This window comes from Prorops nasuta, unplaced genomic scaffold (assembly GCF_024137725.1).
Source record: "Prorops nasuta isolate Cenicafe-Biocafe unplaced genomic scaffold, Cenicafe_Pnas_1.2 PNAS00008, whole genome shotgun sequence".
Lineage (NCBI taxonomy): Eukaryota > Metazoa > Arthropoda > Insecta > Hymenoptera > Bethylidae > Prorops > Prorops nasuta.
Genome location: NW_027116805.1, coordinates 9069702 through 9093225, shown reverse-complemented (window position 1 = coordinate 9093225; position 23524 = coordinate 9069702). Strand labels below are relative to the sequence as shown.

The 23524-nt window shown below is 41.5% G+C and overlaps 1 protein-coding gene across 1 annotated transcript in view; it reads right to left on the bottom strand.

Annotated features, from left to right (window-relative positions):
- The window catches only part of LOC136775333 (heterogeneous nuclear ribonucleoprotein L-like), a 96705-nt gene continuing 73181 nt past the window's right edge, over window positions 1-23524 (bottom strand). The window contains exons 7-11 of the mRNA XM_066730017.1: window positions 8603-8695; window positions 7270-7568; window positions 5169-5392; window positions 4271-4530; window positions 1-3669 (exon numbers count right to left, since the gene is read on the bottom strand). Of these exons, the coding sequence (XP_066586114.1) occupies window positions 3530-3669; window positions 4271-4530; window positions 5169-5392; window positions 7270-7568; window positions 8603-8695 (1016 nt within the window). The 3' untranslated portion in view covers window positions 1-3529. The remainder of the gene's footprint in view (window positions 3670-4270; window positions 4531-5168; window positions 5393-7269; window positions 7569-8602; window positions 8696-23524) is intronic.

Sequence of the window (23524 nt, the reverse complement as noted above, 5' to 3'; positions counted from 1 at the left end):
TTGTTTTTTTTTGGTTTTTTTGTTTTAATTATCCGAGTTATAGATCCTCCTCTAGCAAAATTCTAATCCCCCCATGGGTGGATCACCTTCTGGTGCACAGTGACGTGAATTTTGGTTAATCCGCCGATACACTTTAGGTTCGACCGTTCCATGCACAGTCTAGGCGCGCGACACTTTGGAGACAAGCAGCTAACTTTAAAAACCTCCCTAAGCACAAAATTACTCTTAGTCCCTCTCACAGTTACCTTATCAACTAGTCTAAACGGCCATTATACTTAGAACTCGTAATCTCTAGTTTATTCACACGAAAATTGAAAGTTACATTTTTAATCTTAGTGATATCGCATGGGGACTGGGTCAAGCCTAAAGTGGAGCCGGGGTTTCGCTCGTGTAAAGGACATCGAGACGTCTGGAAATCGTTAGTTATGCTTTGTCGTCCCGGCTAGAGAAAAACAGCTTCGAATCGAATGTAAGTTTAAGTGTTCGTTGTAATATTTACTACAGCTTTATCAGATTTAATACAACGGGTAAAATCTCGGAAAATAAGCGCGACAGTCTGGCATACGAGTGCACGGTCTCTCAAGATGCATACATATTTACGCTTCTTAAAATGTACCTAATGTACATCACATTTTGGAGCTTGGCTTTCATCAGGGAAGAATCGTCCTGACCGAGTATACAGTCTTCCAAATCAAAGTCCATGAAAAAGGATGAGGACTAGATAACACTATATGCACACACCATCAAAAGTCCTAGTGACCATGATCCTAAGCAAACAGTCGCCTGTCTAATGAAAAATGAATTAACGATAGATCGCGCTTCTTATCAGCTGGGACGATTCTTCGCTGATTATAAAACGCCTTGTTCCGCATCATCACATATAATATCTACAGAAAGAAAAAGTTCACTATGATATGGTTACACGGCCTAACGATTTAATTGCTAGCTTGATTAATTCTTAGGTCCTGCTAATTTAAACTGAGTAGTCTCGTTCGATAAAAGGTGATGTGTATAAATCTAAGCGAAAACTTATCTTTAGACTTCATTATATCCAATTTATATATACATATATAATGTATATATATATATATATATATATATATATATATATAGTTACACCATAATCGTATAGCTTTAAGAATAAAAGTCTACTATTAAAAATATGAGAATGTGGTGTAGAAAAAAATTTTACACTCCTCCTTGGGCTGACTAAAAAAACCTAAGCCGTGGAACAGAACACAAGTCTAATGAGGAGGAATCGCAGTTAATGAACGGTTGGTGTGATATCGTGCACCACACTAGTGCTGCTACCTTATCTCTAGCTTAGTACCTTTCCTTATTATTCATATTGATACATTGTAAAGTCGATACTCGTGATCGAAACGCCAGTTTAATCGTTAGCAATCAAACACGCGTCATTTTGCAAATATCCAGCAGAAAGCTTGGACGACCCACTTAAATGATATCCAACTTATCGCCTAGAAATGTATTGTAACAAATATTGCCTCGAATATAAACTTTTTTTTTTTTCTTATTTAAGTCATATATCTCATTTGCTTAGGTCTCTCTCAATGGACAAAATGGCGGATATCTCTTTCACACATACGTTTCTCTCTCTCTCTCTCTCTCTCTCTCTCTCTCGTGCGCGCGCTCTCTTTCTCTCTCTCCCTTTCGTTCTATCTCTCAAAGGGTCCACATATATAGCATATATTTATATCCCGACCCTCTCGTTTTATCTTACTTTACGTATGGCCGAGTCAAGTCTATATTTATTTAGTAGAGTCATTTGGTTCGCTTCAAAATTTGTCAGAGATCTAAAACCTTTCTTATAAAAACATCCTTCGGCCCGACAAAATATTGCCGAGGGATACTAATATATTGTGTTGTTGTCGTTTTTTCATTGTTCTTATTGTGTTTTTTTGTTTCTTTTTTTGTTTGTATGTTTGCTTATGCCGCGTAATATAAAATTCAATTCACAGTCCGAACGATACGATCTGATCAAAAATCTATACTACGAGCGCTTGATACTCGCTTCCCGTAAGCACAGTACCGCAGTCGTCGCAATCTGAACACTACAGCTTGGGGGGAGTTTCTCATTTTTTTACAGACTATCTCTTGGAGAAGCAGGGGGATATGCTTATCATTAAAATTCCAAACGAGCTGACTGACAAAAGTTAAGAATAATTTTATTCCATGAGATATGGGGGAGGGGAGGGGAGGGGGGGGGGGGGTGGGGGAGATACGAGAAGGATGAAAGGATTGATAAATAATTAAAAATGAGAGAAGGTGATCGAGCTGCCGCTGGTCCGAGGAAGGAGACGCGTGCGCCATCAACGTCTTCGATAATCGTGAATCGTCGCTTTCGACGGACCACTCGGGGAAAATGAATCTTGGTACGTTAAAGAGCAGATCCGCTAATTGGAAAAATTAGATAGTCTCGAAAGAAACGAGGTCAGCCAAGAATCATTTACCTCGGAGTATCACCTGACGCAATCTCTTATCTAGTACTCTTGCCAGTCAATCGCCGCTTGGAAGCCTACAATCTCATGACTTGATAATAATTAGCGCAAATAATACACGAGTTCCTCAAGCACACAATTGATTCAGATCCTCTGAACACTCTCTTAATTGTATCCCTTGTTAGCGACCGATGAGGAACCACCGGTTAATTGGATCCCAAGAAATGGTCAACGCGAGGAACGAGTACTCTCTTCTTCTACATTTTCTTCTCATCTTCATCTTCATCTTCATCTTCTTCTTCTTCTTCTTTATCAAATCGTTTCGTCAGAGGACGCGCAAACACGTCCAACGTCGAGTGCTGGGCCTCTGGAAGCAGCGCCCATCCGTCCACTCCACGAGGAAACACCTTCGCGTCCTTGAAGCTCCAGTGATCTTGGCTCAAGGCAGTCACAAATCTCTTCCTCGTGCAGCTTACCGATTTTACTTCCTAACCCTTGATATGTGTATATATACGCACCGACGCCGGATATTCCCAGCCCTTATGGCTCTCCCCACAAAAAACCGAGGATTAAAAACCTTGGAATTGTTCCCATCTCCAGAAATGCTCGAGGTCTTCCGGGTGGGATCCTCCAGCTGTTCTCCAGGTGGAACAGATCCGATAGAAACTAGGACGTTCTCCAATGTTCTCGAAAAGACTCTCGAGCATCTTCGAGGTGTGTCAGTGGATGTTTCTTGGAGTGGCTTGGGCTTGGACGTGGTTGCTGAAGGTTCGTGGGCTCGGTGGGTTCTTGGGGGAGGGGGGGGGGGGGGTGGGGGGAGGGGAGTCTCTTCAATAGGGCCAGAAAGTGGGGAGGGGTGGTGGTGGAGGAGGTTGAACGGTGGGGTAGAGAGTGGGAGCGATGAGGACGCAGGTTGCAGGTAGAGGTGGTGGTACCGGGGGTGGCAGGACCGGGGACAGTGTTATCGTTGCTGGGTGCAGGGCCGTACCCGTAGGGGCACACAACGGGTGCAGGGCGAGAGAGGGGCGCTGGCGCTGACGCTGACGCTGCTGGCCCTGTACCTCGCCGTTCTATTCCGAGTCCTGCTGCATTTTGACGTGGCCATTACCGGCGGAATTGCTCGACGTGCTACCGCTGCTGGACGTGAAGGTCGTTGGTATGGTGCGTGACGACGAGAAGCACAACTTCATTATGTACGGGAACTTTCCATCTATCGGAGAAAAGCGTACATATATTAATGTATATATATAGGTTTTCATTAACAAAGATTCTTCGTAGCCAATGACTCTGCTTTGGAACCACTGGGAATAAATTGTCAGTCGAATAAAATTGTTTTCCGAAGCCAACGTGTTTCCAACTACTGCTTAATGTACAATGGAAAACATGCATTTAAATGAATAACAATCTTCAATGATCCATGATTGGTGATGAAAAGTACTGGGAGAATAAATTGCGCCAGTTGAAAAGAACATTTTCTTTTGTCGTACAGACATATGGTTGCGAATGATAATAATAAGGATGCAATAGAATATGTGTGTACTGCTAATAATGATTGATGTTGGTTAACATTCAAACTCTTTAACATTGTTTCCTTCGGTTCTGAGTTTGCCGAACAGTTATTCCCAGTGGATCGATAAATAATCCGGCTTGACAGGCTTATAGCACAACTCTCGTCCCATATCGTCTGCCATCGACACATTTGCAGCACCACTATGGGTATTTGAGTTGCAGTGCGAGCGAGCGAGCGAGTAAGGCCAGAGTGCAAGAAGAGTCGCAGCTGCAGAATCGTGCAGCGTCTCCCATATACTCACTGCTATTTTCCAGAGCTGTGTGGTTGCACTCCATAATAGCAGCAACAGCCACGCCAACGCTGCTGAATTCGATGAGTCCAGAGGAGGATCGTTCGGATTTCAAAGGGAACAATTTGACTGTCGTGGGTGCTTCGATGCCACGCTCGACGAACACACGATTCACCGTGTCCTCGGTGAGATCCGGGGGAGTGTTGAAGAAGTGTACGATCTTCGATGGTGGCTGTATCCTATTCTTGTTTGCCATTGCAGGGTTGAGGAACCTGAGGAAAGGTGATACTCGTTGATGAGAATGCATATCACGGTCCGCGCGTTTACGCCATTATCCCAACTCGTCCAGCGCGCACGAGACAATCGAATTATACTCCCATCTGCGGAAGCTCGCGCGGCGTCAAAAAGTTATCGTTCTCCAAAGTATCGTATACGGAGAGGGGCGTTGAGGAAATGGGGTGAATTTCGAAGGAATCGATCGATGCGTCTGGCATTATTTTGTCTCCTTTGATTCCGGAGGCTCTCTCAACTTGCAATTGGAAGCTTCGCGAATGGCAAGAAGCTCATCGCCCCACGTACACGTTTTCAAGTCCGAGCTGAGCAATTGCTTCGCAATGAGTATCGACCGACTGCCTCCCCCCTCCCCCGACCGAGAGATGCACACGCGAGAAGAGCACGGGGCCACTCGGATCGGATATCGACGCAAGGGGCCGAAGGGTGCAGTCCAATTGAGATGTACGATGTGATTTTCGTCCAGGAGGAGTCCTCCTTTCGGACCCTCGTCGCCTATAGCTATAACCGACTTCGTTAGGGTCCATTCAGCGCGCTGGGATTGGATTTTTCTCAAGAGGCGTGGCAGGGATTGCGACACAACTACCTCCCTCCCTCTCCCTCTCTCGAAACTCATCACCTGTTGTTCTTGCTGCCCGTAAAGTCCTTGAAGCTGGCTGACTTGTCCGATAAGATGTATGGATTGGTGACGTCAGAGAGGAAAGCTTGTTTCGAGAATCCCAATTGAAGCCTGCCATCGGTACCAATCGTCACGTTGTTTAGATTTTGCAGACATCTCTCCACTGCTATACTGTCTCCCATCTGGATCATCGCGCAGCCCTCTTTCGTCTTGAGGAACTTGACCTGAAAAGTTTGAGTAATGTAGTTAATCTTGTTGATTTATCGCTGCCATGAAAAGCATGGCTACTCCTAAGACGACACGTGGATGATCGTGCCACGCTCGAAACATTCCTCTCGCCCGATTAATCACCCGCGCTGCCTCCTCCTCGCGCGTTATTTCTATCAGAGAGCTGGCAATCGCAACTCGCGACGAACACTCGAGCGAGACGCGTTGCTCCTGCGATGCGCATCCAAGCGACGCCGCCGCCGCGGGCATCTACATACCATTGTCGCTAAAACTATACAACTTATTGCCATTACTATATAGAATATATATATATTAGGGTGGTTGTTAAAAAAAAAATTTTTTTCGCGGATCCTTAAAAAACACTAGTATTTGATGAGAAACTACAGTGGTTGAAACCTGTGGCCTGAGATAAATGATGAAAACACGTGCCTCACTGCGATCAAATATAATTTTCGAATGATTTTACAGTTTTTCGCAGATAACTCATGAAATATTCGATTCTATGAAAAGATGCATATAACCTTTTCTCTGCAGAATTAAATTCTACATAATAAAGGTTCTATACATTTTTCTTCTAGAATGCATACCAATCGAGATATTGATGAAAAATCGATCCTCTTTTTCGTTTGTACACATTATATTGATATCTTTATATGAATAATTATTTTTAGTTTACCGTACAATTAACATATTTTATTAAATTAAGAGAAATGAAATGTGTAACACTAAAGCGAAATAAGAATAACTACTCATATGAGCATATGTCAATGTGTATAAACGAAAAAGAGGATCGATTTTTCAGCAATATCTCGATTAGTATGCATTCTAGAAGAAAAATGTATAGAACCTTTATTATGTAGAATTTAATTCTTCAGAGAAAAGGTTATATGCATCTTTTCATAGAATCGAATATTTAATGAGTTATCTGCGAAAAACTGTAAAATTTTTCCGAAAATTGTGTTTCCATCATTTGTCAGGCCACAGGTCTCTTGAGCACTGTAGTTTCTCATCAAATACTAGTGGTTTTTGGGGATCCGTCAAACATTTTTTTTTAACGACCACCCTAATATATATATATATAGCTCCTGTAATAAAAGCAGCATTCACAATGGCGCGCAAGTTGAAATTACTTTATTGGTGTTATTGAATAGTTGAAACGGGGGAGGGACAGCTGGTTGGTCGATTGATCGCGGCGGCGCGGCGGTGGCATTATATTTGTATCCTTCCGGGCTGCTGCTGCATGCTTGCATGGCGATCGAGAGAGAGAGAGAGAGAGAGAGAGAGAGAGATAAGGAGCCGGCCGTATTGCAGCACTCTTATTGCTAAGGAGCTTGCGGTTAGGCCTGATAAAGCAGCGAGATTTACTATTGTCAGCAAAATTATTTTATTCGTGGAATCATGGTCCGTTTATCACCGTTTAATTTATGCCCTCATCGCGCGCGCGCAGTTCTATAAAATAATTCACACTCGTCCGACAATTGAGACACGAACGATTTGATAATAGCGTTGTAAAGTAGTTCTAAAAATACAGCCGGGAGACCCTTTCTCGAACAATCGAGTTCTCTCTCTCTCTCTCTCTCTCTGTCTCTGTCTCTCGGATCCAGCTTTAAAATTACTTGGGCTTTAAGTTAGAGACGGCCATTTGCCGTGAAAGTGGTCTCATAAATGTAGCTTATTTGCTAGGCAAGATTACCGGCTTAATAATGTCTTCTCCTGCCGGGCGGGGCGGGGAGAGAAGAAGAGGTGGCTTCTTCTCGAGGCACATTTCCAGATTCGCCATATAGTGTCGCGGATTGAGTGAGTGAGAGAGAGAGAGAGAGAGAGAGAGAGAGAGAGAGAGAGAGAGAGAGAGAGAGAGGAGAGCGAGATATACCTTTGTAACGTTTCCATATAGGCAAAAAAGGTTGAAGAGTTTATCCGTATTGACTTTATCAGGCTGCAGTCCATAAACCATCATGACGGAGCCTTGTGTACTGGATGGTGGTGTTTGTCCCAGAGTGGGAACGTATCCAGGCCTTGGAGGCGTGGGGTGAAGTGGCTCTCGACCGCTAAAGTCACTTTTAATTCCATAACGCTCGACGTACGGTTCCGCATAGGTCGCAGGACCATTGAAGCTCTCCTCGTAACGATCGTGCCCGGCACCGGGTGGAAAGGTTACTTGTGGCGTCGATCCTGTAAGAAAATCTCCCATTAACAACTTTGGCGAAACTGGGTGAAGCGCATAATCAAATGGACCGCGGCCACTCCACCAACCAAGATGAATCCTCTCACATGATTAACGAAACGCGCGAGATAATTGAATATTCGCGCGGATAATACCGCATGGCATGTAGCATAATTCTCCTCTCGACGCTCAACTGCGGCGCAATGCCTGCTCATTTATTTTGCTCCATATGTGCTACTCGCGCTAGATCGCGGGGGTGGTGGTTTGTGAGAAAAATTCACAAGAGTTTTCGGTCGAAAGGAATCAGAGTGCCGCGCGGATAAAGTATTGGCGCTCGTTCGCTCGCTCGCTCGTTAATCGTGCAATGGTTGATTTTCAGCAAATTGCGACATTTGGATAGTTCAACGACAATGGGATTACGTTCGGAACGATGGAAGAAGAACGTCGATGGAAAACACACTGTGGCTGATATAGTAATGCCTCGAGAGGCTGCGATCGAATTACTGCGAGACGACTCGAACTTGGCTTCGATTCCGATGAAATTCTGTATTATGATCGATTCATTGATTTTGCACGTACGTCACGGACCCGATAGCGACTTTCCTTCCTTCTTTTGCCAAATCCTCCGACTCATCGTTACGATCCATCGTGGCGATGACCGATCGTCAAACATCACTCGACTCGAAAGCGAGAATTCCATCATTTATTCTTTTTTCAACCAATCGCGAGTATTGTTCAACAACAAGTCGAATAGTATAAAAGTTTGATGAAAGAATAGAGGTCATGTATATATATTAGGGTTTTGATTCCTCTCGGAGGGAAATGTCTGTGCGCACGGACCCAGAGAGTCGTCGCGTACGGATGACAAACGCTCGGATGGATGATTTTCGGAAAAATTCACTGGACGACGCGACGCGACGCGACGGATATGCTCTGACGCATATGCTGCGATGGTTCCTATAGCGAAGCAATTAGAGTTGTGCCAAAGTCTCGTGTTCGCGACTATACATATGTTGAATTCAAGTGTTCAATATCCACTCACCGTAAGGCTGAGGTGCGGCGCCATATCGGGGCTCTGCCAATAGGGGAGCCGGCCTCCCATTTCCCGTTGTGTCGTTTTTGTGCGCGGTTGAACCTAAAACAGATGCGAGGATAAACCTCGGATTAGAAACTATTTTCTTCACCTCTTTAAATTTACCGCCAACACATTGTTCTCGCCGTGTCAATATATAGCCTGGAAGAAAGGAGCTCTGATATAGCGATTTCCTCTCCATATATATATATATATATTGTCTCTCGATAACGCGAGGTTTTATTCCAGCGAGAGATTGGCGTTGATGTGTGAGAAAGGTTATTGCTGTGCCCGCGTCTCAATTAAGGTACGTAGAGTAGCATATTTGGAGTGCGACTCGTTGTTGCCAAATTTAGGCGATAAAAGTGGGGAAGAAATGACGAGAGAATCAAACAAATCCGCGTGGAAATGCGATATAGAGTAACATGATGGAGTTGTAGACTTCTCGGACGTGACTTATTGATTCATCGGCGAGTCTGTGACTGGTTGTACATACGATGTATGCGTACGTGTCATATAGTAGCAATGTCGATATTGAGCACGTTGCTGGTATAGTACGAGCTATATCGCAGGGAATACTTCAATATCGGCCAGTGGCACTCGACGCACCGATGCCACCCGCCCGTCCGTCCGTCGAGGACGATGCATCTTCGTTTGAAATAGATTGCGCGCGCGCGTGCACTGCAGGTTGCTTGTCCCCCCCCCCCCCCCCCCCCCACCCCCTCCCTCGCGCGGCTCTACATCGCCGCGGCCACTCGATTGGTCCCACGGGTCAAAGCCGATATTAATCACGAGATATTTTTTCCAGCCTCCTAAAGACGATTGATGGATGCCCTCGTTAGTCTTTCGCAAAGCCCTCCCTCGCACCCCCATTTTCCAACCTATATTATCATATATACCTTCGACTCGCCAAAGAGAAGAAAAGGTCTCACCGCGCGCGCGCGACTCAAATTACTCCATTCTTCTTCTTCTTTTTTTTTTTTTTTTTGTTCTTCTCGCGCATCATATTTCTTCCAATGGATAACGCATAGTTGGAATATTTTTGTTACGCCCATGCAGTTGTCGCGTATACTATAGGGACATAAATTAAGGGAAAACGTAGGCGCGAGGGAGGGAGAGCGAGTGTCGGAGCTCGCGCTTGAAATTAATGGGAGGTTAGCCGAGTGTTTGTGTTTTTCGAGGCGTGCGAGTTTGATTCGGACTGGTCTGGATGGATCGGGGGGCCCCGGAACGTAACGGCCGACGGTATACACCGAGAGAGAGAGAGACGCGAGAATGCGGAAAGACTAATGCCGCGAGGCACACACTAGATGCTTGCTGGCAACTGGAGCTGTTGGCCAACACGCGACTGGCAATCAAATACCCCTTTGAGGCCACCGATGCGATCTTAGGATGTGTCGCTGATTGCGGAATCCACACGGAATATATGAGATACGTCGAGTGTAAACGTCATTATAGACCGGCCACTACACTAGAGCTTATATAGCTATATGGTATATAGAGAGCAGCTTCTCGACCCCTGCGGACTTTCACTCGAATCTTATTAGCAGAGATCCGTGGCCATTGCACACTTATTTCTCCTGGCCAACTATATATGGTATACCAATTTTTCTTATATATTTATGTCAATAAAACTCTAATATATATACATTGAAATAATGAAATTCTCTGCGTTGAGAAAAATGGAGAATCGTGTCGAGTGTGTGCATTTGGCACACGTACCGCGTCTAACGTCGCAGAGGATGAAATTATAGCGAGTACTTAGTTTCTCTTCTCCTCGCATTGTGGCAAGGTCTGACGAAGAGAGAGAGAGAGAGAGAGAGAGAGAGAAGTACTTTGGGAAAATTTGAAGATTATATGTAATGCGATCGGTATATACACTCGATATGGTACACGTCCTGACACGACAATCTCCTCCTGGCTATATAAATGTCCGTTCTCGGTGTTCCTTAACAACTTGGTAATCGAGTTATCGGTTAGAGAGAATTTCGCTTCCCCTTGAGTCGATAGAGCGATACCCCAAGCTCTCCACCTAATTCAACTAGATATAACCCGACCTGCAGCGTTGTTTCTCTTACCGCGCAAAATCAATGCTACGAAATTCTCTACGTACATAGCGACAATTTTTTGAGAATCTGCATTACCGACCGAGAGCGTCTATCTATACACACGATGGCCTCTTGCAGTACGTACGTACATACTACGAGAAATACGATTACACCTCTGTGTAGAGAGCGAGCCTTGGTTGAAAGCGAAAACTTTGGACATTTTTACAACTATATTTATCGCACAGCTGAAAGATCCCCTTGAGACTCGGTTTATTAAAAAGAAGCACGATTAATAGAGAGATTCTCTTACGTTTATCCAATCGCAGCTATATACTATACTGTATATATATATATATATATATAGGTTATCCGAATTTTTCCACGGCATAAAACTTGCACGAACGAAGCATCGAATTTTATGAAGCGGTCCACCAGTTCGATATTATAAACTCGACTGGCGATATGCGCGAGTCAGCTTTACGTTCCTCGATCCACCAATCGGTTCTGCCCAATATATTCCGCAGAGACGCGAAATAGCGATATTCGATCATGGATTTATGTTTGCAAACTTGATCCCTTATCTTATTGTCTATAGCTCTCTCCTCTCGGAAACAATCGAGTCTTAATTTACCCCGACCCATTACTTTCCTCCCTCTCAACTGGCAGCACTGAAAAAGAACATTCCATTTCCGTGCGCGAAGAAAGATTGCGCATATCAGGATTTACAGAAAGGACGTGATTTTTGATCATTTTAAGGGTCAATCTCGGCCGGGATTTTTGGTGGAACGATGAGAGAAGAGAATCGTGGAGTTTGTTGGTTTTTGCATGAAGAGAAGCTAGGGTTATGAAATGTATTATTGACGAGGTTAACTGCAGTGCTATATATATATATAGAGAGAGAGAGAGAGAGAGAGAGAGAGAGAGTTTGGATGATAACGCGCACGATGAGGTAACACGGTATACGTACGTACGATGGACCCTCGCAGGCAGGACTATTAAAGCCGGATATTGGCTCTCGTAGGTCTTCCAGAGGAGCGGCGAAATTGAGATTTTGGATAATGGACGATTCCGGCCGATATATAGCAGCATCTCGATTTCGAGACACGATGCATTATACACGTACACCAAAGCTGACCTCTAACCGAGCAGCCATGCAGCCTTCGGGCCAACTCGGGGCCCCTCGCACAGCTCCTCCGGCTTGATGAGCGTGAACCTCCTTGCAAGTCTTCTCAACGCACTGTATACCACAAACTTCCACGCGAGAGAAACTTGAAAACGATTAATTTCCATGAAAATAATCACTCAGCCGAATAAACGCGCAATATCAACACTTATTGGAACAAACTTTTCTCATATAGTAATTCAAATTCATCCGTTCGATCATACCTCGCAATTTGTCCACGATTGCGTGGTGCGGGCATAGTTCGATGGAAATGGCACGACGCTCCAAGGGCTGGGATTTGGCTAAAATATATTTACACGTATATATACATATACGTGCATGCATGCGAGTGAGAGATGCATGGCGGAAGATTGCCATGATCAAGTGGGTGATTATACAAGGATTTGTGCTTAAAAAAGAATTGAACGTTGGAGATTTTCATTATCGCAGGGAGTATAGAACGTTTGCGGGTTTTCGTGATATTTGTGCGATTACCCTGCTGCCACCCGCGCACCCCTATGGGAGGTCATGGGGTGCGCTGGTAGCCTGCGTGGCGGCCTGTATGCGAGAGAGGTCGATACAGCCATGTAGGGGGTGACCTCGCCACCATTTACCTCGTTTCCATACCATGCATGCAACCCCATCTTTTAATTACAATTCGCTCCCACCCTCAAACGCAGCAATCAGCTTCTCAAAAATCGAACGTGCAACGCCTCAAGATGAGAAACTCTTTCATGCATGCCACTACCTGTCCTACACCTATATATATATATATATATATATATATACATACGCGTGTTTCTTTATCATCGATCGATTGTAATTCGCACTCTCGAAGCATTCTGGATTAAATTTCGCATTTTTAAATGGGCGAGCCTATTGAGACGATCTCAAAGCTGTGCTCGGCCGCTAAGTTTTTCTTGAAGATCGACTTGATGCGCGCGACATTTTGCACGTACCTTATATATATATATATATATATATATATATATATATTAGGGTGGTCGTTAAAAAAAAAATTTTTTCGCGGATCCTTAAAAACCACTAGTATTTGATGAGAAACTAACAGTGGTTGAAACCTGTGGCCTGACACAAATGATGGAAACACGTGCCTCATTGCGATCAAATATAATTTTCGAAAAATTTTACAGTTTTTCGCTGATAACTCATGAAATATTCGATTCTATGAAAAGATGCATATAACCTTTTCTCTGCAGAATTAAATTCTACATAATAAAGGTTCTATACATTTTTCTTCTAGAATGCATACTAGTCGAGATTTTGCTGAAAAATCGATCCTTTTTTTCGTTTGTACACATTATATTGATATGTTTATATGAATAATTATTTTTAGTTTACCGTACAATTAACATATTTTATTAAATTAAGAGAAATAAAATGTGTAACACTAAAGCGAAAGAAGAATAACTACTCATATGAGCATATGTCAATATAATGTGTATAAACGAAAAAGAGGATCGATTTTTCAGCAATATCTCGATTGGTATGCATTCTAGAAGAAAAATGTATAGAACCTTTATTATGTAGAATTTAATTCTGCAGAGAAAAGGTTATATGCATCTTTTCATAGAATCGAATATTTCATGAGTTATCAGCGAAAAACTGTAAAATTCTTGGAAAATTATATTTGATCGCAATGAAGCACGTGTTTCCATCATTTGTGTCAGGTCACAGGTTTCAACCACTGTAGTTTCTCATCAAATACTAGTGTTTTTTAAGGATCCGCCAAAAAAATGTTTTTTCTTAATCACCACCCTAATATATATATATATAGAAAGAAAGAAAGGAATGCTACAGGATGGACTTTGCGTATAATATATTTGCTGGTTATAGTCCTCCATTCTATAGAAATTAAGCGATCGATGCATCGGTAATTTCTAATCAACGTGTCCATCGATTTACATTGGCGATACTCGCGGCCATTGCACGATAAATGTTAATTGCATCAGGCTTTGCACGCGGCAGATTCCAGTTGGGATTGGTGCACACACACGCGTGCACGCAGCTACATTTTCCGACGTATAACGGCAGAGCGATATCGTGCAATTTCTCAGCGGATCGTGGAAATAAAGCGCGCTTTTATCGAGCCTCGCGGGATGAACAATTCGATTGATCAACGAGCGACATAAATCGATTAGCGTTTCGCTTTATCAATCAGTTTTTTACGACATTTTGCAGCAGCGCGATAAGATAATAGGGGAAATTATTCTCCATCTGCAGCGAATATTCACCGGCCGCCCGCTCCGCGCTCTCTTTTTTACGTTTCCGTCTCGCTCGCCTCCACAAAAATTGGACGATTCAATTAAAAGGAAAAAAGAAGTAGGAGAGAGAATTAAGCAGCTATATATATATATATATATATATGTATAGAGCCACAGTCCGCGCGTACTTGACAACTGCGGCACGAAAATTACAACCTTTTCCCCCATTATCATTATTCGACCATTATGCTCATGTAAATCACGAATTATCACGAGAAAAATTCATGAGCGTAATCTCACAAACACGACCTTGCAATTATGGCCACGGACGCATCTAAACATTTCTGCATGTGCTATTGCTCGTTTACAACCGCAGCCGCGCTATCCCCGTTAAAATTAACCTACAAAATTTAAGCTTATCACGTATTTGGAGGAAAATAAAATTGGCAAGGATGGATCTGTGCATGCAAGCTGCAGTTATTACCTACGCTAAATCTGGCTTGTAAAAAAATTCACACTTCTCCTATATAGCACACATATACTACATATATATATATATATATATATATAATAAATAGCTCCGTAAGTCTTGGCATCTACTCTGCGCCAACACACGTATTCATTGATTTATACTAAAAAAATATTATTTCAGAAATTCTATACGCGTTCGCGATCCATTAAACCTGCTGCACTATTAGGAGATGTAATAGAAAATGTCAGCTTTATGGATGTAGCGCGCGCGTTATGTCGCTTCGGATCAAACATTTATTGGCTAATACATGTATAATTACAAATTCATATATCTCGTAAGTGGTTTGGTGAAGGGGTGCATTAATGTATGTATATCCATAGACTCTCTCAAAAGGGTCGGTAAAGAGAGAGCAACCTTTGCAAACAACCAACAAGGTGTTGAAATATTTTATAGAAAAGAAAATTAACCAGCTATTATACAATTTGTAGTATTTTTAAAACTCTGCTGGATCGCGTATATTCTCGGTTTTACTTTCGAATCAAAATATCATCTTAACAAGTGCATAAAATGAAAATGTAAAAACATCAGACTTTTGGACAAGCTCTTGTGACTTTCGGATGATTTTTCGAAAAAAGGAACGCCATTTTATACAACTAACTGATCGATCCCTTAGATTGTAAAAACAAATCGTTCCTTTTTTATAAATTCATCGTATTCTACGTATGGACGACTCAATGTATCACACAAATGTTTAATTCACTTTTGCGAGTAGTGCTCCGCGTTAATGTACATTTTAAAAGTGAGACACACGCTGCGCTATCATTTATCGGTACTCGTATAATAAAAAGCGAATAATCGTCGGTATCGCAATACTAGAGTGCCACCAGATATTTCAAAAACAATGTTTCCCAATGGTTGAAAAATTACTCTCGAGTACCAATCTCCAGGAAATACCTAAAAATCTCTTCTCTCCGAAAGTGTTCTCCGTGCCGTCCTTTGAGAAAAAACTTTGACGACTGAAAAGTGATATAAAAAGTGTGCTGAGAAAAAGGGAATAATGATGAAAAATGGGGGCGGGGGGAACGCGTGTATCGTTACCGACCGAGTTGGCTTCGAGATCGCCTTAAGGTTTGATAAAATTGAAAAACTGATGATGGTATATGGAAAGAGTAGAGCGGCGGCGCGTGTTAAAATGGTTTATTGCTGTTTCTCGGTGGGTGGGTGGGTGGGTGTGTGTGCGTGCGTGCGCGTGGCGCCTTGAGACTCGGTGGTGTTAGTGTATTGTGATGAGCCACACGAATGTTTATATCGTTGTCAGTGTTGCATCCACAGTTAGCGATCGTCGGTAAAGTAGAAAAATGGCATTCGGTGGCGAGAAACATGTCCAATCCACTCAAGGTTCGAGATAAGCTTTCGGTGTGTGTTGGTATTCGTAGCATGTGTTTTCTGTTATCGGTGTGGCTTCCGGCGACCATGATACTGTAGGTGCGCAGGTAATCCGAGCTTGTCCCGACTTGGTTAATTGGTGTAGGCTGACTGGTTGATTATAGAGACTTACCGTTCGAATGCGCAACCACCTTGCGTAGCCTCGAGTTCCGGGGACCAATCGGGACCCAATGCGAACGATCACTCTCATTCTCATCCCTGTCGTAGATCGTAGACCTGCCTAAAGCCTTCTCACCCCTTAGACTCTCTCTCGATCCATCGCTCGTGAGAATCCTCAAGTCATCGAGTCAACAACGAGTAGGCTGCATCTGCACACAGACAAACATTCCAACATAACACCCCTCCATTTTTTTTTCACCCCACACTTTTCTCTATTTCTCTTTTTTTTATATTTATCTCTCTCTCTCTCTCCCTCCCTCGCTCTCTCCATGTTCCAAGTGCGGGAAACTGTTGCCTCTCTCTCTCTCTCTCTCCTCTCTCTCTTGCACTTTTTTGCTCTCTTTATTTCTCTTCATTTTTAAGTATATATAAATCTTAAGTTAACACATTTTTCTCACAATTTTCCCCTGCCGCCGTCTCGTTATCCATTTTCTTGAGACAGTGTGAAAATATATATATATATATATTAAAGTTTTTGCACATGGTTACCTATATATACAAATGCACAGAGCAGAGTTGTGCACACATTCGTAAAGAGAGACCAGCTTCAAACACACACACACACACACACACACAAATAAATAGACAGAAATTGAAATATCTTCCGTGGAACAGTGACAACAATTTACTTTTCCTTCATTTATTTATACATATGTATATATAGTATATATACATATGTATAGATAAATATTTATGTAGAGAGATTATTGGACGGTGGTAGTGGTCGATTTGAATGTTTGTCTGTGAGTGCACTTGTAGCCTTAGAAACGCTGTGATTGGTAAACTTTTGTCGGGAAAAGACAGACACGCACGCACGTACACAGATATATAAATATATACAGAGCGAAGATGGTACATATGTACACATCTAGTATTGGTGTGTGCTGGTTCAGTAGTTTCTCTCCCGATTCATTTCTACATCTACATCTTTCATATTATTATTATTACTATTGTTGTTGTTGTTATTATTATAATAATATTGTTCTCGATGGGTGCAGGGTCCGGCAGATCTACGATGTGTCTCGCTATCTCATATATATATATATATGTATATTATCTATCAATGTGTATATTTCTGTTTATGTATAGATACTGATGACTATATACATATATATTTATTAGAATTCTACATTTTCAGAGTAAATTGTGCTGGAGTTTCCTCTCTGTGTGCTGGACTTTATTAATTTCACGATTTTTATTATTTTATTGCTGTTGTTTTCATTTTGTCGTCATTGTCACTTTTCCCTTTCTTCGGAATCTTCTATAATTTTCTCGCTCATTCCTTTGTATATCGTTCTCTTCGTCATTGTTCATCTTCTTCCGATAATCTCCTATTTGTGTTTGTTTGGCGAAAACAAGAGATGAGCAATAATTTATGAAAATTATTGAACTATGGAGAAAGTTGCATATACATATATACGTGTCGAGTATAAAGGATTAATATGAATGAGATATTTATTGATATACATACACACACACACACATATATATTAATAAAAAATGTAATATGGAAATGCGTCGTGTTGAATATTTGCCAGTGGAAGGATTTCCTTTTTCTATTATTGAGCAGCGGATAACTTGATTGAGAAGAAGAAAAGGTTCGAGAGAGAGAGAGAGAGAGAGAGAGAGAGTGAGAGAGAAAACAGCAGAGCAGCAGGAAGACTTGGTGTGTATAATAGTGTACAGACACACACACACTGTATACGCATGTGCGGAGTGGGGCGTGTAGGGGGTGCACACTCGATCACCGACCCTAAACTGTTCAGCAAACCTCGTTTCTATCATTTCTCTCCGACGTAAAACTGGATGGTAAAGGTTCCGCACACTTTTTATCCCCTGAAAAGCTATCCCCAGCAGATGCCGCTGTGAAACTTATCTAATAGTGAGAGCTGAGAGGAGATGGAAGGAAAAAGCCACGAGAGGGATATCCCTGATTACAACGAGACCTCTCTTTTTATCCATGCACCAGAATCAAATTCGATCCGAGAGAAATATAATTGCCAATTATATAACATCTCCAGTGCACACTCTTAATTGCACGAAATTCAAATCAACAAAGTAGTGCAAGATTTAACGCTCATCCATCGATATATAGAGACAAACTTGTCTCTTGTATAATAATGCATTTAACGAAATACCATTTTTTCTTACTAAACAAAACAATAAAGAGAATATACACTGTGCACAATGGTTGCAAGAGATTCGAATATTTTTTTCTTCTTTTTCTTTTCTGGCCTTTGGACGAGGGAAATAAAACTAGCGTGAAAGCTTCCTGTAATTCTAGCCTTGATTTCCTTATCGTTGCAATATCTCGTATCCGATTACTGTTAAAGTGGATTTGCCAGTGTAGTAAAGTTATCCTGCTTCATCGTTATCCTTCGAAAATATAGCACCGAATTAACGAGCAAGGGAACAACAAACGGATGCCTGCGATCGAGAGAGAGAGAGAGAAGCTCGTGCCAGCTGCGTGATAAATAAACTCGTATTCATTAATTAAATTCAGTCGTTGATTGTACACTCTGTCGTTGTTTACATTGCAAAATTCATAATTATAGAAATAATGGAGAGATAATTTTGATAGAATATCGCGATGCGATAAAATTCTCTTAATCGTTGTGTGATTATCGTGAAAATTGTTCGAAATCGATTATACCGTTTAAATAAAATCTCAGAGTAGGATGGAGAAATTTTATTCGCGATATTTCATCTCGATACACTACCAAATTTGGAATAAAAATTGGTCATTCGTTGTAAAGAGGCAAAAAAAAATATTTCATTTAAAAGATCATACAATTGTGTAGTAACAATGGAAAATTGTTTTTTTCTCTTTAAATATCATGTTACGATAAAATCTTGTTAATCGTTGTGCGATTATCGTGAGAATCGTTCAGAGTCGATGATACTGTTGAAATAAAAGTTGAGAGAAGAGGGGATGGGGGGGGGGGTGGGGGAAGGGGAACGGATGGAAAAATTTTATTCGCGTGTTATTTTATCTGACTTGTTCAACCAGACACTTGAAATCAAATTCAGTCCTTGATTGTAAAGGTCTGGCTGTGAAAAACACACGTAAACATTTCTATATATATATATAGAAAACGAAATATAATTGTAGAAAGAATGGAGGAATAATTTTGTTTAATATGACGTTGCGATAAAATTGTGTTAATGGTGGCGCGTTTATCATGAGAAGCGTCAAGCATCGATGATAAAGTTGAAATAAAAGTTGAGAGGAGGACGAAAAAATTTTATTCGCGATATTTTATCCGTCTGTAGTACATGAAAAACTTGGAATAAAAGTTAAATTGGATTTGACATTTTCTTCATTAAGAGGAAACTTAATTTCCTTATCTCTCTCTCTCTCTCTCTCCTTCCCCCATTCATCAAGTCTCAATTCAACGCGGCGGGAAAAAGAAGCTGGCGAACTTTGTAATATTCATGATAGTCCGAGAGAATGGTCGAATCAATATTTCATAAAACATTTCTTCTCTTTTTCTTTTGCCGGTCGCGCGACGAGGAAAGAAATGAAAAATGGCAGATTTTAATGAACAAGGAACAAGCAAACCCGATGAATAAAATTATTAATGAATCCCTCTGATAAGAACAGACCGATCGACCTTCAATTTCAATTTGAAATTCATTTTTAAGACTCGATGAAATTTCAGTAGCGAGTGACAGGTAGGAGCTTTACGAGAGGAACGGCGCGCGCGATACACACAGATTTATTTCTTCTATTACTTTAAATTTTAAATGAAAATCAGCAATTGACGATGCATTACTTTGTTTTGTTGTTGTTGTTGTACGAGAGGTACGATAGGAATTTTCCACTCAAACTATCAAGATTTCTGCCAATTTTAGTAATGACCGACAGAGGAGCTTAACCAAATTGGTGCATGAGAAGAATTGATAAAAAAGTTGACCCTTTTCTTCAAAGTCCCAAGTGCATGGAAATAGATATTGAGACGTTAACGAACACACGCAAACAAGTTGCATTTCGTAGCAGTAACACGTGACACTTGAAACTTTTAATTTCAACTTGTAATAACGTTCGAAATCTTGATGAAATTTTGGTAAGTATATATATATATGTAGTGCATGGGTGGCAGGAGAGCTTAGAAGAGAAGTATTTAGAGAAATGTATTATTTCATCTTAAATTCAATGTTTAAGCTAGACAAAGTGCAAATGTTGTTCTTTTTCTTCGATAAACGCAACTTGAAAGTTGAATGAACGATCGAATTATAGTTATACTCGCGCGAGTCTGCATTTCCTCAGCGATTACCGACTGTGCGGCAATAAGCGACGAGATTAAGAGACGAGGAGGCTGGCAGAAAAATGATAGAAAACTGTAATTCTCTCTCGTAAATCGTACAAGTGGAAATAAACATTGACGCGTCAATTTTATAATGGGCAACATGCATTTCGTTGGAGAGAGGCGTACACTTGGGGGGGGGGGGGGGGGTTGGCTGGTACAAGGGTGGTTTTCCGCAAACTCATTATTTCTTGCACGCGACATTGTTAGCCAACAACCTAACTGGATGCTCGAAAGCCCTGAAGCAGCTAGCTCGTTCCTCGCGCGCAGATTTTCATTAAAAGCATTCCAGCCACCTTACACCAAATTTCATTCTTCAAATTGAATTTTCCAAAATTTCTCCAACTCCAACAGACAACTCCTCTATAGCTATCATCTTCGTTAAATAAATCTTGTGTGTTTACCCGCAAGCAAGCTCGAAAAGACCATTGTAAGAAATTACAGCTGGATAAAACTTGAAGTTTAACCTTGAAAGACAAACACGCAGAAAGCTTTTACTGTCCATAAGCAGGAAAGCCCTTTATTTAGTCATGTTTACATCGATAAGTAATCTGCCGTAGATTTGTGCAATGTGTGGTCGCGTTTCCTTCACCATGTCAAGTAGACTTGTTTATTCTTTCCTCTTGTGCGTGACAACTCTTATTTCTTCTTCTTCTTCTTCTTCTTGTGCTTCTCGTCTTCTGATAATTTCTACAATTATTTACGCCTTCCTCTTAATTGCCTCAACTTGATGAATGTTTCTTTGACATTATTACTCTTACGTGGCATACTTTGCTGCATGTCCACGTGTGCTTAGAAATAAGTTTTCCCGAAGAAATGTATTTTTTAAATACCGAAACAATCATTACGCAATTCAAGTAAATATTTAAATAGTTTTTACGAGCCATTATAGGCAATGCAATTTGCAAATATGTGTGTGATTCTTGACTGTGAATATACAATTTTACATGGCAAAGAATCATCAGCTGTTATGGTCCAAACAATGCTATGGTAAAAATATACAATTGGTAAAACTCGATTAGAGTCGAAGCACTTGGTAAAAGTTGATCGATTTTCTTGCGTGTCCTGGTGATTACGTTATTGTTGCGCGTGTCATGTTAAATTTCCCATTTTCCAATTTTATTCGATATCCCCTTTTTATTATTTTCCGTGTATCTCGCCAAAAATCTATTCTTTCGATAAACAATATTTTCTTACCGTAGAACACGCGCACACATTTTTCATAAATACAATTAACACACGAGACTATAACTACTGTTGAAAAAAATACTTTTTACGCAGATAAACACTGTCGACAGAATAAAAGCATAAACGATTTATTTAATTGCAAATATACAAGTGGATAACAGGCAACTGGTAAAATTTATGAATTGCGTTTATACTCTACCACAAATTAAAATGTACTGTAGTAATGGTGAAAAGTCGATTGCTTTAGACGTCTACAAAAGCGCATATATATGCCTTCCTTCACTCACAAATAAATACAAACGATCAACGAAGCTTTGCACAAACGATTCTCTTGTAATTGACCCCCTCAATATTACTTACGTAATCAAACGCGTATGCGTGTGTGTGTGTGCGAGCTTTATAAATACAAGTGCATAATTCAATATGAATGAAGAGTAGCACGAGAGACTGAGACGATGCGAATTTTGTATTTTAAAGATTTCGCGCGAAGGACGTGGCTGCGTTGGATGGCAAAAAATGTAAGCAAACACACATGCGCGCACGTAGAAAGAAATACAAAGCTGTATGGGGGGGGGGGGGGGGGGGGACGAAGGTTGGTCGAGAGCGGGCAAATCGGACGATCGAAAAAAAGTCGAGCATGCTTTTCGTTGTTTATTTTTGGACATTCTCGAGATAATCGATAAGTCAAACGCACACACATTCGTCTCTCCACGTGTACGAGTGATTTCACATTATCCGAAATAGCAAGCGTGCAGTCCATTAATGTGCCAGTGGAATAATGCGCGCGCGCGCGCGCCTATTTCTGTCAAATTTCAAAGGTTTCTTTGGAGATAATTTTTACATGTCGCTATACGCGGGTGGGCGGGCGGACAGGCAGGCTCCGGTGAAACGAATGAGATTTATGAATTAGCTTTTGGGTTAGAGGAGGGGGAGAAACGTTATGGTAGGTCCTGGCTGTCAAGCGATTTTCCAAAATTGCCGGAGCGTGGCACAGTAGAGCGTGTAACGTGTCGTTCCGTGTCGCAGCCATGCACGTCCCAATTCTCAATCTAGCTTGGCGCAGCTAGAGTGTGTTTAGAGAGAATAGCACAGCTTTTCTTTTTTATTATTATTCCCCAACGCTCGTCAATCTTTACTGGCTATTTGAAGAAACAACAATTTCGTAGCTCCCCTCGAAATTTGAATATTTTCTCAGAATTTCGATATTCGAAGGAATGATCTAGCGAGGGAAGAACTGTCACTTATACCGATCCAAACTTGGCGCAATGCTTGGATGGTAATGAAAAATAAAGAAAGCTATATGTCCTCGCGCGACATTTCAATATCATGTTGAAAATGATTCGATATGGAGAAAATGACGATGCGAGGGGAAAGAAGAAATTTGTGATATTTCTTGTAGTGCGCAGGAAATGAAATTTGCTTTGCTCGTTTAATTGGAAGGCGAGAGTGGAAATTTGCCGATACACAGATGGAGATTGCGCGCGCGCGAAGCGGGAAGAAGATTTTTCTTTGTACCACATCTGGAGAGGCATCGATTCGAGCGGATCGTCGCTTCTTATTATTGGACTTGGATAAAAAAAATGAGACGCGCAAGCGCTGTGGCTCGCTTGCGCAGCGCGATAAACTGTGAGAGATACTGTGAATTAAATGTAAGAGCCGTACGCGGTGTACTACGTCGTGCGACCCATTGTGCACCTTATCAGAGTTTTTAAAGCTGCACGTAGAGACCCTCTTATCGTATTTCGCAAAGAATTCCTCAGGCCAAAATAGCGAAGCTATATAGTTGACGTGCTGTGAATCTTATGGGAGCTATATAGGGAACAAGGTTTACTCTGCCCGGGAAAAATTCGTAGGAAAATTTCATGGAAAAGTGGGAAAAGCATTTATC